Source organism: Mauremys mutica, chromosome 15 (assembly GCF_020497125.1).
Source record: "Mauremys mutica isolate MM-2020 ecotype Southern chromosome 15, ASM2049712v1, whole genome shotgun sequence".
In the NCBI taxonomy this organism is placed as follows: domain Eukaryota; kingdom Metazoa; phylum Chordata; order Testudines; family Geoemydidae; genus Mauremys; species Mauremys mutica.
The window spans coordinates 31,361,426-31,378,611 of NC_059086.1; the positions used below are offsets into that span (position 1 = coordinate 31,361,426).

Below are 17,186 nucleotides of genomic sequence, written 5' to 3' on the forward strand. Positions count from 1 at the left end.
AGAACAATATTGTCAGACATAGAGATTAATATAATTTGTTGAGGAAGAGTCAACATGGTTTTAGTAATGGGAAATCATGCCTCACTAATCTACTAGAATTCTTTGAGGGGGTCAACAAGCATGTGGACCAAGGGGATCCAGTGGATATAGTGTACTTAGATTTTCAGAAAGCCTTTGACAAGGTCCCTCACCAAAGGCTATTACACAAAGTAAGCTGCCACGGGATAAGAGGGAAGGTGCTCTCATGGATTGGTAACTGGTTAAAAGATAGGAAACAAAGGGTAGGTCTAAATGGTCAGTTTTCAGAATGGAGAGAGGTAAATAGTGGTGTCCCCCAGAGGTCTGTTCTGGGACCAGTCCTATTCAACATATTCATAAATGATCTGGAAAAGGGGGTAAACAGTGCAGTGGCAAAATTTGCAGATGATACAAAATTACTCAAGATAGCTAAGTCCCAGGCAGACTGAGAAGAGCTACAAAAGGCTCTCTCAAAACTGGGTGACTGGGCAACCAAAAGGCAGATGAAATGCAATGTTGATAAATGCAAAGTAATGCACATTGGAAAGCATAACCCCAACTATACGTATAAAATGATGGGGTCTAAATTAGCTGTTACCACTCAAGAAAGAGATCTTGGAGTCATTGTGGATAGTTCTCTGAAAACATCCATCCAATGTGCAGCAGCAGTCAAAAAAGCGAACAGAATGCTGGGAATAATTAAGAAAGGGATAGAAAATAGGACAGAAAACATTATGTTGCCCCTATATAAAGCCATGGTATGTGTACACCTTGAATATTGCATGCAAGTATGGTTGCCCCATCTCAGAAAAGATACACTGGAATTGGAAAAGGTTCAGAAAAGGGCAGCGAAAATGATGAGGGGTATGGAACGGCTTCTGTATAAGGAGAGATTAATAAGACTGGGACTTTTCAGCTTGGAAAAGAGACGGCTAAGGGGAGATCTGATTGAGGTCTATAAATCATGACTGGTGTGGAGGAAGTAGATAAGGACGTGTTGTTTACTACTGTTGGTGGCATCAGGCATCTGTATTAGGCCTGAATGAACCAAAGTCATTCTACGCATGCCTAGAGGGCCTCAAGCTAAACTTTAATCGACCTCAGCTAGTTATCAGTGCAACACTGATGCCAGGAGGCAATTATAAGGCCTGCTTGCACCTGGCTGAAGAGGAGGACGGGAAGGCAGAATAACAGTGAGACAAGATAACTGTTCACAGAAGAGTTACTAACGAGCTAAAGTGGTTTTTGCCAAATATGACTTAACTGCTTAATGTAATTGCTATTGCAAAGTGTATTTGCTACATGGGAATAGACGGGAGGGGGAAGCAGGGGGGGTAAGGGGCAGGAGTGTGGGGGGTAATGGGGAATGCTTAGCTGAAATCATGTATAAGAAGAGAAAAACGGCTTGTATCTGTGTGCAGGATTTGAGATTGCTATGTCTCCCTGGCACCTTATTTGGGCTCAAATAAACTTGGTTTGCTTCTCCACCCTGGTGTGTTAATTAGTGCGGCGCACACCGGGCAACGAACCCCCACTGTTGCTGTCCTCGGCCCTCTGTGCCGGCAACACTACTTATAACACAAGAACTAGAGGTCACCAAATGAAATTAATAGGCAGCAGATTTAAAACAAACAAAAGGGAGTATTTCTTCACACAATGCACAGTCAACCTGTGGAACTCTTTGCCAGAGGACGTTGTGAAGGCCAAGACCATAACAGGGTTCAAAAAAGAACTAGATAAATTCATGGAGGACAGGTCCATCAATGGCTATTAGCCAAGATGGGCAGGGATGGTGCCCCTAGCCTCTGTTTGCCAAAAGCTGGGAATGGGCGACAGGGGATGGATCACTTGATGGATACCTGTTCTGTTCATTCCCTCTGGGGCACCTGGCACTGGCCACTGTCAGAGGACAGGACACTGGGTTAGATGGACCTTTGGTCTGACCCAGTAGGGCCGCTCTTATGTTCTTTTGACAAAAAGTGAAAATCTCAAAATATTCCCATCCTGAAGTACTGAAATCTTAAATTTGATCATCACAAGTGGAAATCTTGGCATTTTTCTGACACGGAAAAGTGAAATCTCAAAAATTTGCCACCACGAAAAGTCAAAACCTCAAAAATTGTCATGCACCAAAAATAAAAGACAAACTCCATATGAATCAATCATTGCAATATGTTTGAATTAATTTTTTTTCAGTTTTGACCTGTTTTTTTATTATCTACTTTTTTTCTCCCCTTACCAATTAACAAATTTCGAAACAAAAAGCCATTCCAAGCCAGAACTTTTCTGTGTCCAAAATCTCCAGACCGAGACAGTTGGGGCTACCCATAAATTACAGAACGCAGTAGGGGCTGGGTGCACCTTTAATTTTGCGTGATTCTTTCTGTGTTGCAAAAGTGAAAATTCCCCAAAACTGTCCTGGAATTTCCTGATGGCTCCTTTCAAGAATTTCAAACGTTCCTTTTTCAAGACAAGCAATGGGGCAAAAGCCACTTTCCCCCACGCACCGTTTCACCTGCACCAGAGCTGCCTTTCCAGCTGGAAAGTCGTGGCAAAAATTCCCGGCCCACCATATCCAGGAGGGATTGAATCTCCCACTTCTCCAAAGCCACGCAGGTATTTAAGCACCTAATTTCCACTGGTTTTGAATCCCTCTGTCAGGATCTGGGCCCCTGGGCTTTGTGGGTGGCTTTGTGGGGGACAATGAGACAGTCTGGCCAAGGAGTGAGGTGTGGGCAGGGGGGCTCGGGTTTCAGGAAGCAGAGGGCTGATGATTTGCCATTGGTGTGGCAGGGTGGTGAGGTGGCAAGACATCTGGCAATCCCCTGGGGGCGGCCAAGGGGAGGAGCCCCAAGGGAGGCTGTATATATGGGGCTGGGGCTCCAGGGCTGGGGCAGCGGGGACGGGACAATGGCTTCACCCGCAGCCACGTACGTCCTGGTCTGGGCCCTGGCACTGCTCTGCGTGGGGACCCAGGGTAAGGGAGGCAGGGGCTGTCTCGGGTCGGTGTGTGTTGGTGTGTAGTGTGGTAGAGTGTGTGGCTGTGCAGCAGGCTGCTGGTGTTTAGTAGAGTGCGTGTTGTGGAGCAGTGTGCTGTTGTGTTGTGTAGTAATGTACATGTTGTAGAGCAGGGCGTTGTAGTGCAGTGGAGTGCATGTTTGGGGAGTGGTATACGTTGTGTAGTGGAGTAAGTTCGTGTTGTGGAACAGTGTGTTGTGTTGTGCAACAGGCTGTTGTTTTGTGTAGTAGAATGCATGTTGTGGAGCAGTGTGTTGTGTTGCGGAGCGCCTGTTGTATTGTGTAACAGAGTGCGTGTTGTGGAACAGTGTGCTGTTGTGTTGTCTTGTGTAGTAGAATGCATGTTGTGTAGCAGTGTGTTGTGTTGCGGAGCGCCTGTTGTGTTGTGTAGTAGAGTGCGTGTTGTGGAACAGTGTGCTGTTGTGTTGTGTAGTAGAATGCATGTTGTGTAGCTGTGTGTTGTGTTGTGGAGCACATGTTGTGTTGTGGAGCTGGAGCAGGCTGTTGTGTTGTGGAGTAGAGTCTGTGTTGCAGAGCAGTGTAGGAGAGCGTGTGCTGAGGAGCAGTCTGTCATTGTGGAGCTGTGTGGTGTGAAGTGTAACAGACTGTTTTGTGCGATGGAGCCGTACAGTACTGTTCAGGGGACTGTTTTGTTGTGTTGTGGAGTGTAATACACACTGTGTGTTGTGGAGCAGCGTGTTGTTGATTAGTGTCGTGGCCTGGGGGCTGTGGTGTAGTGTGCGTGTGTAGTGCAGTGGGACACGCTGTCGTTGTGTGGACTAGCACAGTGTGTTTTGTGAAGTGGTGCTTGACATACCAGCCTGGCAGGGGGTCGGAGATGGACAGCAGGAGTTTCTCAGTCCGCTCTGCTCTGACCACTAGACCCCCTGCCCCTCTCCTCCCCGAGCCAGGGAGAGAACCCAGGAGTCCTGGCTCCCAGCCCCCCTGCTCAAACCACAATGCCCCCTTCCCTCCCTGAGCTGTGGCTAGAACCCAGGCGTCCTGATCCCCAGCCCAGGGATCTCCGTTCTCCCCGTTTCTGATCTCTGCCACTTGTTCATGGCCAGGCGCAGACCCTGCCCCCTGCGTCTTCCCCTTCACCTACAGGGGCAAGGTCTACACGGCCTGCACAACCGAGGACAGCATCTGGTCCAGCATCTGGTCCAGCGTCTGGTGCGCCACCACCACCAACTACGACCGGGACAGGGCCTACAAGTTCTGCTCCAAGGAGGGTGAGCGCCCAGGGTGGGACAGGGATGGAGGCAACCAGGGGACGGGGGGCAGCTGTGGGGTGGGAAGGGGGCAGCCAGGGGATGGGATGGGGATGGGGGGCAGCCAGGGGGCAGGATGGGGGGCAGCCAGGGGGCAGGATGGGGGTGGGGAAGAAGCCGGGGGATGGGATGGGGACAAGGGGCAGCACCGGGCAGCACAGACGACTGTTGTATTCCCTACTTGTGATCCCACACGCCCGGAGCTGGCAGGTCTGGCCCATGTCCTGGCACTCAGCCACCGTCTTCCTGGCACCCGCCCCAGCGATGCCTCCAGGGCTGAGCAGGGCAAAGCCACACAGTCCGTCTGTCTGTCTAACCCCGTACACTCCTCATCTGACTGTCTAGCCCCATACACCCCCCTCTGTCTTCTGTTTAACCCCATACACCCCCTGTCTCTCTCTCTAACCCCATATGCCCCTTCTCTGTTTGTCTGTCTAGCCCAGTACACCCCTGCCACCTGTCTATCTGTCTGTCTATGGGTCAGACCCTTTGTCACGGACTCACAGATCGTGCCCACTCTTGGCCCCGTACGGTCCCTGGGGGGTGCCCCGTTCAGTGCGACAGCCCTTCTCGGGGGTCCTCTCTCTCGGGGGTTAAGCCCCTCCACCTCCTGGAGCCGCACCTCTCTGAGCCTTGGCACGTCTGTCTCTCACCCTGGGCCCCCTCAGGGAGTCCACTCGCTCTGGACCCTCCCCGGGCCTCTGCTCCCCGAAGGAATAATGCCACCCTGGTCTCTAGCCCGGAGAGACCCTCAGCCAGCGTAAAACAGGAGGGTTTATTGAGCGTCTGAACCAGCACAGGGTGGGGTGAGGGATCCGCACCCGTCTGCGCTGCCCCCAGGGCACCCCACCCCGTGACAGTGCCTGTCTCTGTCTCCCCCAGCCTACGGCGGGAACGCAGGTGGCGAGCCCTGCTTCTTCCCCTTCGCGTATGGGGGCCGCACTTTCCACACCTGCACCACGGAGCAGAGCCACGGGGTCCAGCCCTGGTGCTCCACCACGGCGAACTACGACACGGACGGGCGCTGGAGCTCCTGCCCTGACACATGTACGGTGCCTCCGGGGGCTCCCCGGCCAGGGGCCATGGGCACAGGGACACAGATGGGCCCAGGGTTCCCCCATAAACCCAGCTCAGCAAGGGACCCTCATCCTAACCCGCAGCCCCCTGCCAGCCCCGCCCTGGGCTCCCCCACCGGGTCCACCAATATCCCTCACTCCCTACCTGCAACCCCTGCCAGCCCGGCCCTGGGCTCCCCCTAGGGTTTCCAAGTGTCCAGTTTGTCACCAGAACACCCTTGTGGCTCCATCAGCACCGCTGACCGAGCCGTAGCCGTTAAAAGTCCGGTTGGCAGCACAGCAGGGCTAAGACAGGCTCCTTGCCTGGCTCTGTGCGGCTCCCAGCAAGCGGCCAGCATGTCCCACCGGCTCTTAGGCAAGGGGGAAGCCAGGGGGTTACACACGCTGCCTCCACCCACAGGTGCAGCCCCAAGCACCAATTCCGCAGCTCCCATTGGCCAGGAGCTGCAGCCAATCAGAGTTGCGGGGACAGTACCTGCGGGCAGGGGCAGTGCACAGAGCTCCCTGGCTCCCAGTGGTTGGGGGGCAGTGGCCAGGCTGCTGGGGGGCTCAGGGTTTTATTTACCTGGACACAGCCTCAACTTGGGGCGATTCTGGTTTGAGTGTGTGCCACATTTCCCAGCATGCTCTCTGTTTCCCGTGTCTCCCACGTCCCATCTCCCTCCCCTGCCTGATCTCTCCCAGTGCTTGGCGGGAACTCGGAGGAGCCCTGTACATTCCCGTTCTGGTACAAAGGCAGGAGGCACACGGCTTGCACCATGGATGACAGCAAGCGGCCCTGGTGTGCCACCACGAGGAACTACGATGCGGACCATAAATGGAGGTACTGCGGCACGGCAGGTACGTGGGGCCAGGAGAGACACAAGGGGTGGGTGCACTTTGCAGCTGGTATGGGCAGCACCCAGCGCAACGGGGCCCCGACCTCGGCGACTCTGTGTCTGGGCAGCGCCCGGCCTGATGGGGCCCCGATCTCGGCGACTCTGTGTCTGGGCAGCGCCCAGCGCGATGGGGCCCCAATCTCAGTGATTCTGTGTCTGGGCAGCGCCCGGCCTGACGGGGCCCCAATCTCAGCGACTCTGTGTCTGGGCAGCACCTGGCACGACGAGGCCCTGATCTCGGTGATTGTGTCTGGGCAGCAGATTGAGACATTGGATCTGGGAGGGAGTCTTTTTCCTACCCTAGAAATATTTTTGGGAGTTCAACATTTTTCCCGTCTTCGATTGGACGGGCAAAAATGAAACCTTGAAAATATTCATGAACTGAAAACCCAAACTCTCTTTCAATTTGGCTCAGATGAAACGTTTCATTTTGATCATTTTGAAACATTGTTTTCATTTCCACCTTTTTTCCTTTTTCTTAACTTTTTTTTCTCTCTAATTAGCTTAAATTTCAAAACGAAAAGACGCTCCCAACCGGGAACCCAGCATTTATTTATTTTTAATTTCAAACATGTCTAAACATTTCCATGCTTCTTTCCCTCAACATCTTTTCAAGTCGGGAAATGCATCAAAACTAGCAAAATGTTGAAACGCTTTCAGTTCCCATGAATCGGCATTTTTTCCACTTAAAAATAGTTTTGTTGAGCAAATTCACCCCCAGTCCCCCCAGCAAATCGCCTACCCTGCATCCTGCCTTCTGCCCCTTTTTAACCCTTTCCTCACTTGCCTTTCTCCACCAGCGGTGGGGGGGAGTTCGGAGAGCGCCCCTTGCGTCTTCCCTTTCATCTATAAGGGCACGACCTACCACAGCTGTACGGCAGTCGATGACAAGATGGGACGGCCTTGGTGTGCTACCACTCCCAACTACGACAAAGACCGTCTCTAGCGCTTCTGCTTGAGCGAGGGTGAGTCCCGGCTGTGACCAGAGCGCTCTGTGTCAGCACAGAGGTTTATGGAGGACGAGCCGGCACATGGAGCTCTAGCACAGAGAGCACTGTCACCCGGTCTTGCAGGCCAAATGAGCTCGCTGGAGGGGCTGCGTGCTACAAATGGTTTCCCCTGTGCAGCCAAATTCCCTAGCACCTCCTTCTGATGCAGTCGTCAGATGGGCCCCCAGGATGATCCCGTGCTACTAGGCACAACGCCATTCACTCACTGTTAAAAATTATCTTCGGCTTTCACTGCAGCAGTGAGATGAGACACCCCTTTTTTGCTAAGAAAACTCTTTCGCTTTCATAGAATCCTAGGACTGGAAGGGACCTCGAGAGGTCATCTAGTCCAGTCCCCTGCACTCATGGCAGGACCAAGCACCATCTAGACCATCGCTGACAGGGGTTTGTCCAACCTGGTCTTAAAAATCTCCAATGATGGAGATTCCACAACCTCCCTGGGCAATTTATTCCAGTGCTTAACCACCCTGACAGTTAGGAAGTTTTTCATAATGTCCAACCTAAACTGCCCTTGCTGCAATTTCAGCCCATTGTTTCTTGTCCTATCCTCAGAGGTTCCTCCTTGTAACATCCTTTTATGTACTTGAAAACTGTTATCCTGTCCCCTCTCAGTCGTCTCTTCTCCAGACTAAACAAACCCAATTCTTTCAATCTTCTCTCACAGCTCATGTTTTCTAGACCTTTAATCACTTTTGTTGCTTTTCTCTGGACTTTCTCCAATTTGTCCACATCTTTCCTGAAATGTGGCACCCAGAACTGGACACAATACTCCAGTTGAGGCCTAATTTGTGTGGAGTAGAGCGGAAGAATTACTTCTCATGTCTTGCTTATAACACTCCTGCCAATACATCCCAGAAGGATGTTTGCTTTTTTTGCAGCAGTGTTACACTGTTGACTCATATTTAGCTTGTGATTCACTCTGACCCCCAGACCCCTTTCTGCAGTACTCCTTCCTAGGCAGTCATTTCCCAATTTGTATGTGTGCAACTGATTGTTCCTTCCTAAGTGGAGCACTTTGCATTTGTCCTTATTGAATTTCGTCCTCTTTTCCTCAGACCATTTCTCCACTTTGTCCAGATCATTTTGAATTTTAATCCTGTCCTCCAAAGCACTTGCAACCCCTCCCAGCTTGGTATCATCCACAAACTTTATCAGTGTTCTCTCTATGCCATTATGTCAAGTATCAGAGGAGTGTTAGTCTGTATCCACAAAAACAACGAGGAGTCAAAACAACGAGGAGTCCAATCTCCTCATTGTTTCTATGCCATTATCTAAATCACTGAACATTAAATCAGTAATAATTCATCATTAAACATTTCCAGCTGTTCACTCTGCTTTGCTCGTTGCCTTTGCAGCCTACGGGGGGAACTCCAATGGCCAACGCTGCACGTTTCCTTTCGTCTACAAAAAACAGCTATTTTACACCTGCACCAATGCTGGAGACAAGATGGGACATTTCTGGTGTGCTACAGGCCATAACTACGACCGGAATAAGCTGTGGAGCTACTGCCCTGACACCAGTAATGTATCCAGTTTCCTTCGTATGTTCTTTCTGGGGTAGATCTGACTCTGGTTTTACCTGTACAGCTGGGCAAATAACTAATTTGTGGTTTGCTGGTGATTCTGAAAAATCAGAGGGAAACTTGCCGGGGGGTTGCCATGAAAATGAATTTTTTTGAAATTGTCAGTGAATCAAAAACCCGGGGAGTGGGGGAATCATTTCAGGTGGATCGTGAAAGTTCTTCTTTTTTTTTAAATTGTCATTGCATTGCAAAGTCAGGAAAATGGTTTTGCGTGGATGCCAAAAATGAAATGTCTGAAATTTTCAGTGAGTCAAAAAATTACAAAAATATTTGTCCTGGGTTATCCAGAAAATATTCCACAGTTTTCAATTAATCAAAAAATATTGGGGGACAATGTGTTTTGGGAGGATCCCAGAAACAAACATGTTGGAAATTTTCTGTGATTTGAAAGATTGGGAGGAGAAAACCATTTTGGGTGGATCCTGGAATTGAAATTTTCTTTAAAACTTTTGGTGAATTAAAAAAATCAGGAAACAAAATTATTTTCAGGGGAATCCTGAAAATGATTTTTTTTTTAATTTTCATTGATTGACAATATGGGGGGGGAAATCCCTTTGGGTTGAGCAGAACATTTCATTTAAATTTTGAACATTTTTTAAACTATCTAAACTTCGGTTTTAATAAAATAGAAGGAAATTCTGAAAGCAGAAGTTGTTTCAGATTGAAGAATCAACTTTTTCTGAATGTTTTTGGTTGTTTTTTCGACATGAACAATCCCACACAACTGACATGCATTCACAATATATTTTGGTTTCACTGAATCTGTACTTTTCGCCAAAAACATTTCATCTGAAAAGTTTCACCCACCTCTATTTACCGAGCTGTCCAGGAGCCTCCGGATCATCTGTAAGATCACATCACCTCTCTGCTGTGCCCCTGAGCCAATAAGAAGTTGTGACACTTGGATACCAATGGGAGTTGGACAGTGGGAGTCTACCTGATTGATGGGTGGGATCCTGGCTTGCAACATGCCCTTCCCAGAACCTGAATGAGCCTCTAAGGATTCCTTCAGGAAAGGTTCAAGGCCAGGGTCTAGGAGCAGCCATAGGATCAGATCCAGAAGTGATAGAGTCAGTGGGTTTTGGGAAGCCAGGTTCTGTTGGCCTTCCTGGAAGATGCTTTAGCCATGATGATGTCTTCAAATCCAGATTGGACGCCATTCTAGAAGATACATTAGTGAAACCCAAGTTATTGGGTTCAACACAGAGAGAACCAGAGGACATTCACTGGCCTGTGTTCCACAGGAGGTCAGACTAGATGATCCCAGTGGACCCATCTGGTCATGGAATCTATGAATCCCTGAAAGCCTACCTGAGATTTCTTGGCTGTTGGTGATGGGTGGCCGGGTCATAGTGGGATGCGGGAGCCGTTAGTCCGTAGGTAGGTGGGCGTGTTGGCGATGTCTATAACCACCTCCCTTTGCCTCCCTAGTCCTGGGTGGGAACGCACCAGGAAAGAGCTGTGTGTTCCCCTTCATCTATAACAAACAAATACACTACACCTGCATCAGTGACGGGGACAGCTCAGAAAAACTGTGGTGCAGCACCACCAGGAATTACGACGTGGACAAGAAGTGGACTTACTGCTCCACGCCAGGTAAGGCAGGAGGCAGGAGGAAGTTGAGCCTTGCGGTTAAGGTGTTTGGCTCATCGAGGCCTGATTCAATTCCTGGCTCTGTCATAGACTCCTTGGGTGAGTCAGTTAGGAAGTGATTTGTTGGTTTTTTGGTCCCCACCCCCTGCCCCTTAGGAAACGCTGAGCAAGCTGAAGTTCATGGGTAGCAGCTGTTCAGCAGTTCTTAAAACCATCCCCCAAATCGCCCTAGAGCTGTGGGGCTCCTTCTATTGGCTGTTTAGATTGGCAGCACTTTGAGACAGAGATTGTCCGTCTCTGTCTGTCTGGGTAGCACCTGGCACAACCCTGATCTCAGTGACTCTGTGTCTGGGCAACGCCCAGCCTGATGGGGCCCCGATCTCGGTGACTCTGTGTCTGGGCAACTCCCAGGCTGATGGGGCCCCAATCATGGTGACTTTGTCTGGGCAGCCCCCAGTGCGATGGGGCCCCAGTCTCAGTGACTGTGTCTGGGTGGAACTCAGTGCCCCGATCTCAGCAAAAGAAGCCCCAGATCTCACATGAGTATCTAGAGGTCTTGACTAATGCACATAATAACCACCGAGGATGTACCCCGAAAACGCATCTGGGGTGTGGCTGTGTCTAATCACCTGTGTGGGTATAAACTGGCTAAATGCACTTCCCCACGGACCCACAAACCACCTAACACATTCTGTATGCACAACCCCCAACAGCATCTTGGGTGGTTAGCCCCATGTTGCAGAAGTGGGGAAACTGAGGCATGGAGCTGGGCCGTGCCTTGCTAAAGGTCACCCAGCAGAGCCAGGCACAGCACCCAGGTCTCTCATTGCTCAGCCTGGCACCCCTGTCACGGGACCGCGCTCTCTCCCCTAGCCCTAAGATGTGTGGGGAACCATCTAACGAAGTGTTTGCTCATGGTCCGATGCCACCTGCATTTGCTATGCGTTACCCGTGATTCTGGCCACAGTGCTCACCCGCTGTCGGTGTGTTTGGTCTTCAGACTACGACCGCCCCTCCCATGGCAAGCCCTGTGTCTTCCCCTTCATCTACAAGAAGTTTAAATTCCACACCTGCACCAACCTGGCAGAGGCCAGCGGGAAGTTCTGGTGTTCCACCACAGACAACTACGACCAGGACCATCAGTGGAGCTACTGCCCTGCCTGAGACAGGTAAGACAGGGCGACGGGATGGTCTCTGTTTATAGCATCCCCATCTGGACCAGAGGTGTGTGATCCTGCTTCTTTTGTCTATTTACACTGGGAGCTCTTCCAGACAGGGATCATCTGCAGCACCCGGTGCAAGTGGACCCCGATCACTGTGACTTTATGTCTGGGCAGCGCCCGGCGTGATGGGGCCCCAATCTCAGTGACTCTGTGTCCATCCATCCATCCCCATACACACCCATCCATCCATCCCCATACGTATCCATCCACCCACTCATACATCCCTATCCACAATCACCCATCCAACCATCTCCATACACATCCACCAAGTACCCAACTATGGAATCATAGTGATATAGGGCTGGAAGGGACCTGAAGAGCCCCTCTCCCCCCGCCCCATGCTGAGGCAGGACCAAATATACCTAAACCACCCCTGACAGGTTTTTTTCCAACCTGTTCCAATGACTACTATGCCACAACCTCCCCTAGGTATCCTGCTCCAGAGCCGAACTATCCGTAGAGCTAGCAAGTTTTTCCTAGTATCTAACCTAACTCTCCCTACCTGCAATCTCAGCCAATTCCTCCTTGTCTGTCCCTTGGTGGCTGTGGAGAACAATTGTTCTCCATCCTCTTTCTAGCAACCTTTTGCATATTGGAAGACTGTTATCGGGTTCCCCCCTCAGCCTTCTCTTCTCAAGACTCAACCTGCCCAAGTTTTTCAACCTCCCCTCCTAGGTCAGGTTTTCTAAACCTCTGATCATTTTGGTTGCTCTTCTCTGGACTCTCTGCAATTTGCCAGCATCTTTCTTCAAGTGCAGTACCCGAAACTGGACACTGTCCTCCAGCTGAGACCTCACCAATTCCAACTAAAGCAGGACAATGACCTCCTATGTCTGACATACAATGCTCCCGTTAATACACCTCAGAATTATATTTGCCTTTTTCACAACCTCACCATGCTGTCGACTCATATTCAATTTGAGATCCACCCTGTCCCCTAGATCCTTTTCTGCTGTCCCACTGCCTAGCTAATGAAGTGGCGCTGAAGGTCTGTACTTCTGTCCTTTTCAGGTGACAGCCTCAGAGCTGGGAGGACGCAGAACGATGACATTCAAAATTAAATTAAAGGAATGAGCCCCGCTCTGGACACCTCTGCTCTCCCAACAAAGATCGCTTTTGATCAACAGATGCCAGTGGCATAATCACCCTTGAATCCAAATCCAAATATGCTCATTTCTCTAGTTGATTTTAGTAAATTCAAATAAAGCATCTTCTGAAACACGGCATCTGCGAGTTCTGTGTCCAGGCAGAGGGCAATAAATGACCAATTTCCCTGGGGCTCTGATGCATATTGGACACTTCCCAATGAACATGGCTTATTGGAAGGGTTATAAATCCTCATGCTTCAGGGTTGAAGATGATCACTCTTAGTGGCCAAGAAGGGAACATCCTGGGAGACAGATTACCCCACATTTCTCCAGTGCTTTCTCTGAATCTTGTCATGCTTCCATTGTTCATGGTTGACTCGTTGGAGGGAAATGACCCAAAATGCTCAGTGGAAATGGCTCCATGTTCTTCATGAGGTTGGGTGAAGTCATGGGTCCATTGACATCAATGGCAAAGCTCTGGTCAGGTTTTCACCTCTTATTTCTAACGTGACAATAACAAACAATCTGAGTTTTCAGCAGCGCTCAGGTCCTGTCATGAATCTTTAGGTGCCTTAACTGATCATTTCCGTGCCTGTGAATGGCAAGGGGCCAGATCCCCTGCTGGTCTCAGTGGGTGTGGGTCAGTATTTAAGTGATAGAGTGATGCTGATTTGATTGCAGTAATGGAACAGCAGCCACTGACACCAGCTGGGGGCCTGCCCCATTGACTCCAATGGAGCGGTGGCTGATTCACACCCACTGGGGGCCTGCCCCATTGACTTCAATGGAGCGATGGCTGATTCACACCCGCTGGGGGCCTGCCCCACTGACTCCAATGGAGTGATGGGTAATTCACACCAGCTGGGGGCTGTCCCCATTTATTATGATGGAGCAATGGCTGATTGACACCAGCTGGGGATCCGGCCCTATTGACTCCAATGCAGCTGCAGCTGGTTTAAGTCCAAATGTTCATAGATTCGAAGGCCAGAAGGGGCCATTGTGATCATCTAGTCCGACCTCCTGTATAACACAGGCCAGAGAACTTCCCCAAGACAATTCCTGTCTGAGCTAGAGCAGATCTTTTAGAAAAACATTCAGGTTTGATATAAAAATCCCCTGGTAAATAATGTGCGCCTTATTTCCAGTCTGAATTCGTTTAATTCAACTTCTGGCCATTGGATCTTGTTAGAGCTTTGTCGGCTAGACTGGCAAGTCCATTATTTAATATTTGTTCCTCGGGTAGGTACTGATCCTTCCCCCTCCACCTCCTCTGAGTTAAAATAAACAAACTCAGCTCCTGGAGTCCAAGTTTTCCAACCCTTTCGCCATGTTCACAGCTCTTCTCTGAGCCCTTTCCAACTTCTCCGTGTCCTTCTTTGAATGGTGGCCACCAGGACTGGACACAGGATCCCAGAAGCGGTCGCCCCAGGGCCAAATGCAGAGGGCACGTAACCGCTCTGCTCCTCCTCGAGATTCCCATGTTTACACGTCCCAGGATCACATTAGCCCAGTAGTTATTGTCAGCAGTCAGCATGGTGGTATTGGCCCACGGTGGAGTGGGGAATACGCCAGGAAGGGCCTTGAAAATGAAAACCACATAAGTCTGATGTGCTAGAGAAGGGGCAGCCAGTGGAGGGATTCAAAATTGAAAGAGAGGGTTAATCTCTTTGCTTTAATTGGCATCCTGAGTGCTGAAACCCAGGGCTGAGATGTCTGGAGGGTGGGCACCAAAACACCAGCCAAACCCAGAGGCCACATCTGACCGCACTGATGCCAGGCCCAATGTAGAGTCTAAAAGCAGACCCACAACTCCCTCCCCTTGGGGGAAGACGTGCACCTCGGCTGTCTCGTTAACGGTGGGTAACCAAAGCAAATTCCACCGGGGCTTGTTAACAAGGAAGCGCGAAGTGGCTCCGCTGGGCATCGATAATGGTCGTGCCCGGGGGATTGTGAGGAGACGCAGGCAGCAGATAGACAACAATGAAATTAATTGGAAAAAAAGTGTGGGGTGGCTGAGAGTGAGGTGAAGGTGGTTTGATTTGTTTTCGGGTGATGCTGCAATATCCCGGTCAGTGTGGGAGTTGGGTGGCACCGTGTCACAGACGGGTCATGGCTGGGGTGAGACCACATTCCACCAGGGCTTTTTGGCAGCAAAAATTTCCTTCGGTGCCCATGTTTCTGCCTTTGGGCCTGCGCTCTGCAGCCCCCTACGCCAGGAGGCCTGTCCCCAAGAGCTGTTCACAGCCTTGCGGGGCCCGATGCGGTGGGCATGTGCAAAGGCCGCCCACTGGCTCAGGAATCTCGGGCAAGTTCGTGCAAGGAGGAGCTCCCGTAAAGCTCTCCCACAGTGCAACTCGCCGCAGGGCATTTTGGGAAGGGCTTGCAATGCCTCATGGGACCAAGACATTGTTGCAGGGGCGAATGGGAACATGGCTTCCAGGGGAGTTCTCCAACCTCTGGGCTCATAGTTAGGAGAGGGCCGCTGCTGGCCGAAACACCAGAGGTACCGAGCTCCAGCGAAAGCTCCTGGTTGTGGATCCAAGCAGAAAAGGGCACCTCCCTGCTCACTGGACTTAGGCCCCTCCCTCTGAGAGAAGGGTGGGGGCTTAGCACACGCCCCCTCTGATCAGCAGCTCCCATTGGCTAGCTGAGGCAGCTCCCCGCCTAGTGTGCTGGCTCTGGCCGCTCTTATTCTCCAGCGCCTTTCTCCCTGCATTCGTTGTGCAGCCACCTAGGCGCGGTGCTCGGGCTTTGTGAATCACAGTGCGTTCCTGTGATCTTCCGGGCAGCGCTGCAACAGTTAAATCCCTCTGTACATCCAGGCCCATAGTGCCCAGCCCTTAATCCAGCCCTGGACATGGGTCTCGAGTGCCTGCAGAATTGGAGACTATAAAGTAAGAGGGGACCATTGCAGGGCCGCCCAGAGGATTCAGGGCCTGGGACAAAGCAATTTTGAGGGCCGCTTCCATTAAAAAAGTTGCAATACTATAGAATACTATATTCTCGTGGGGGCCCCTGTGGGGCTTGGGGCAAATTGCCCCACTTGCCCCCCCATCTGGGCGGCCCTGGCCCATTGTGATCATCTACTCTGCACTCATAGACTCATAGACTTTAAGGTCAGAAGGGACCATTATGATCATCTAGTCTGACCTCCTGCACAACGCAGGCCACAGAATCTTACCCACCCACTCCTGTAACAAACCCCTAACCTATGTCTGAGTTATTGAAGTCCTCAAATCGTGGTTTCAAGACCTCAAGCTGCAGAGAATCCTCCAGCAAGTGACCCGTGCCCCACGCTGCAGAGGAAGGTGAAAAACCTCCAGGGCCTCTGCCAATCTGCCCTGGAGGAAAATTCCTTCCCTACCCCAAATCTGGTGATCAGTTAAACCCTGAGCGTGTGGGCAAGACTCACCAGCCAGCACCCAGGAAAGAATTCTCTGTAGTGACTCAGATCCCACCTCCATCTAACATCCCATCACAGACCACTGGGCATATTTACCTGCTAATAATCAAAGATCAATTAATTGCCAAAATTAGGCTATCCCATCAAAACATCCCCTCCATAAACTTATCAAACTTAGTCTGGAAGCCAGATATGTCTTTTGCCCCCACTACTCCCCTTGGAAGGCTGTTCCAGAACTTCACTCCTCTAATGGTTAGAAACCTTTGTCTAATTTCAAGTCTAAACTTCCTAGTGTCCAGTTTATATCCATTTATTCTTGTGTCCACATTGGTACCGAGCTTAAGTGTGACACAGGCTTTAGAATGTCCCTGAATTAATTCCCGTTTGACCAAGAGCAGATCGTTTGGAGAAATGGCCCGTCAAGCTTTCCAAACGACCAGTGGCAGAGAATTCGCCCGCCCAGCACTTGGTAAATTGTTCTGATGGTTAATTACCCTCACTGTCAATAATGTATATCTTATTGCCAATATGAATTTGCCTAGCTTCAACTTCCAGCCACTGAATCGTGTTAGGCCTTTCTCTGCTGGAATGAAGACAAATTTCTGTTTCCCTGTTGGCTCCACAAGCCTGTGATCAAGTCATCCTTTAACCTTCTCCTTGTTAAACTAAACAGATCGAGCTCCTTGGTTGCATTGTTCTGCGGCAGGTTTTATAACCCTTCTATTGTTCCCATGGCTCGTCTCTGACCCCTCTCCAATGTATCGAAATCCTTCTTCAATGTGGGCAACAGAACTGGACACAGGATCCCAGCAGCAGAGGCCTCTCAGAGTTAATGAAGAACATGCTTGAGACAGGGGACCTGCCAGAGGATTTTAGAACTTCAATGTGTATTCAGATCTCAGAAAAGAACAACGCTATGGACTGCCAAATGCAGAGGTAAAATAACCTCTCTGCTCCTACTCGAGATTCCTAATTTGCTCATCCCAGGACCACGGTAGCCCTTTTTGCCCATAGCATCACACTAG

The 17,186-nt window shown here is 50.4% G+C and overlaps 1 protein-coding gene across 1 annotated transcript; it reads left to right on the forward strand.

Moving 5' to 3' along the window:
- Positions 1–2,928: 2,928 nt before the first annotated feature.
- On the forward strand, positions 2,929–12,853 carry LOC123349980 (epididymal sperm-binding protein 1-like). The gene is made up of 9 exons (XM_044988316.1): positions 2,929–2,995; positions 4,050–4,268; positions 5,190–5,354; positions 6,068–6,223; positions 7,062–7,226; positions 8,627–8,791; positions 10,286–10,450; positions 11,448–11,616; positions 12,682–12,853. The coding sequence occupies exons 1-5, from the start codon at positions 2,929–2,931 to the stop codon at positions 7,205–7,207; spliced, it is 753 nt and encodes a 250-aa protein (XP_044844251.1). The 3' UTR covers positions 7,208–7,226; positions 8,627–8,791; positions 10,286–10,450; positions 11,448–11,616; positions 12,682–12,853.
- The last annotated feature ends 4,333 nt before the right edge of the window (positions 12,854–17,186 follow it).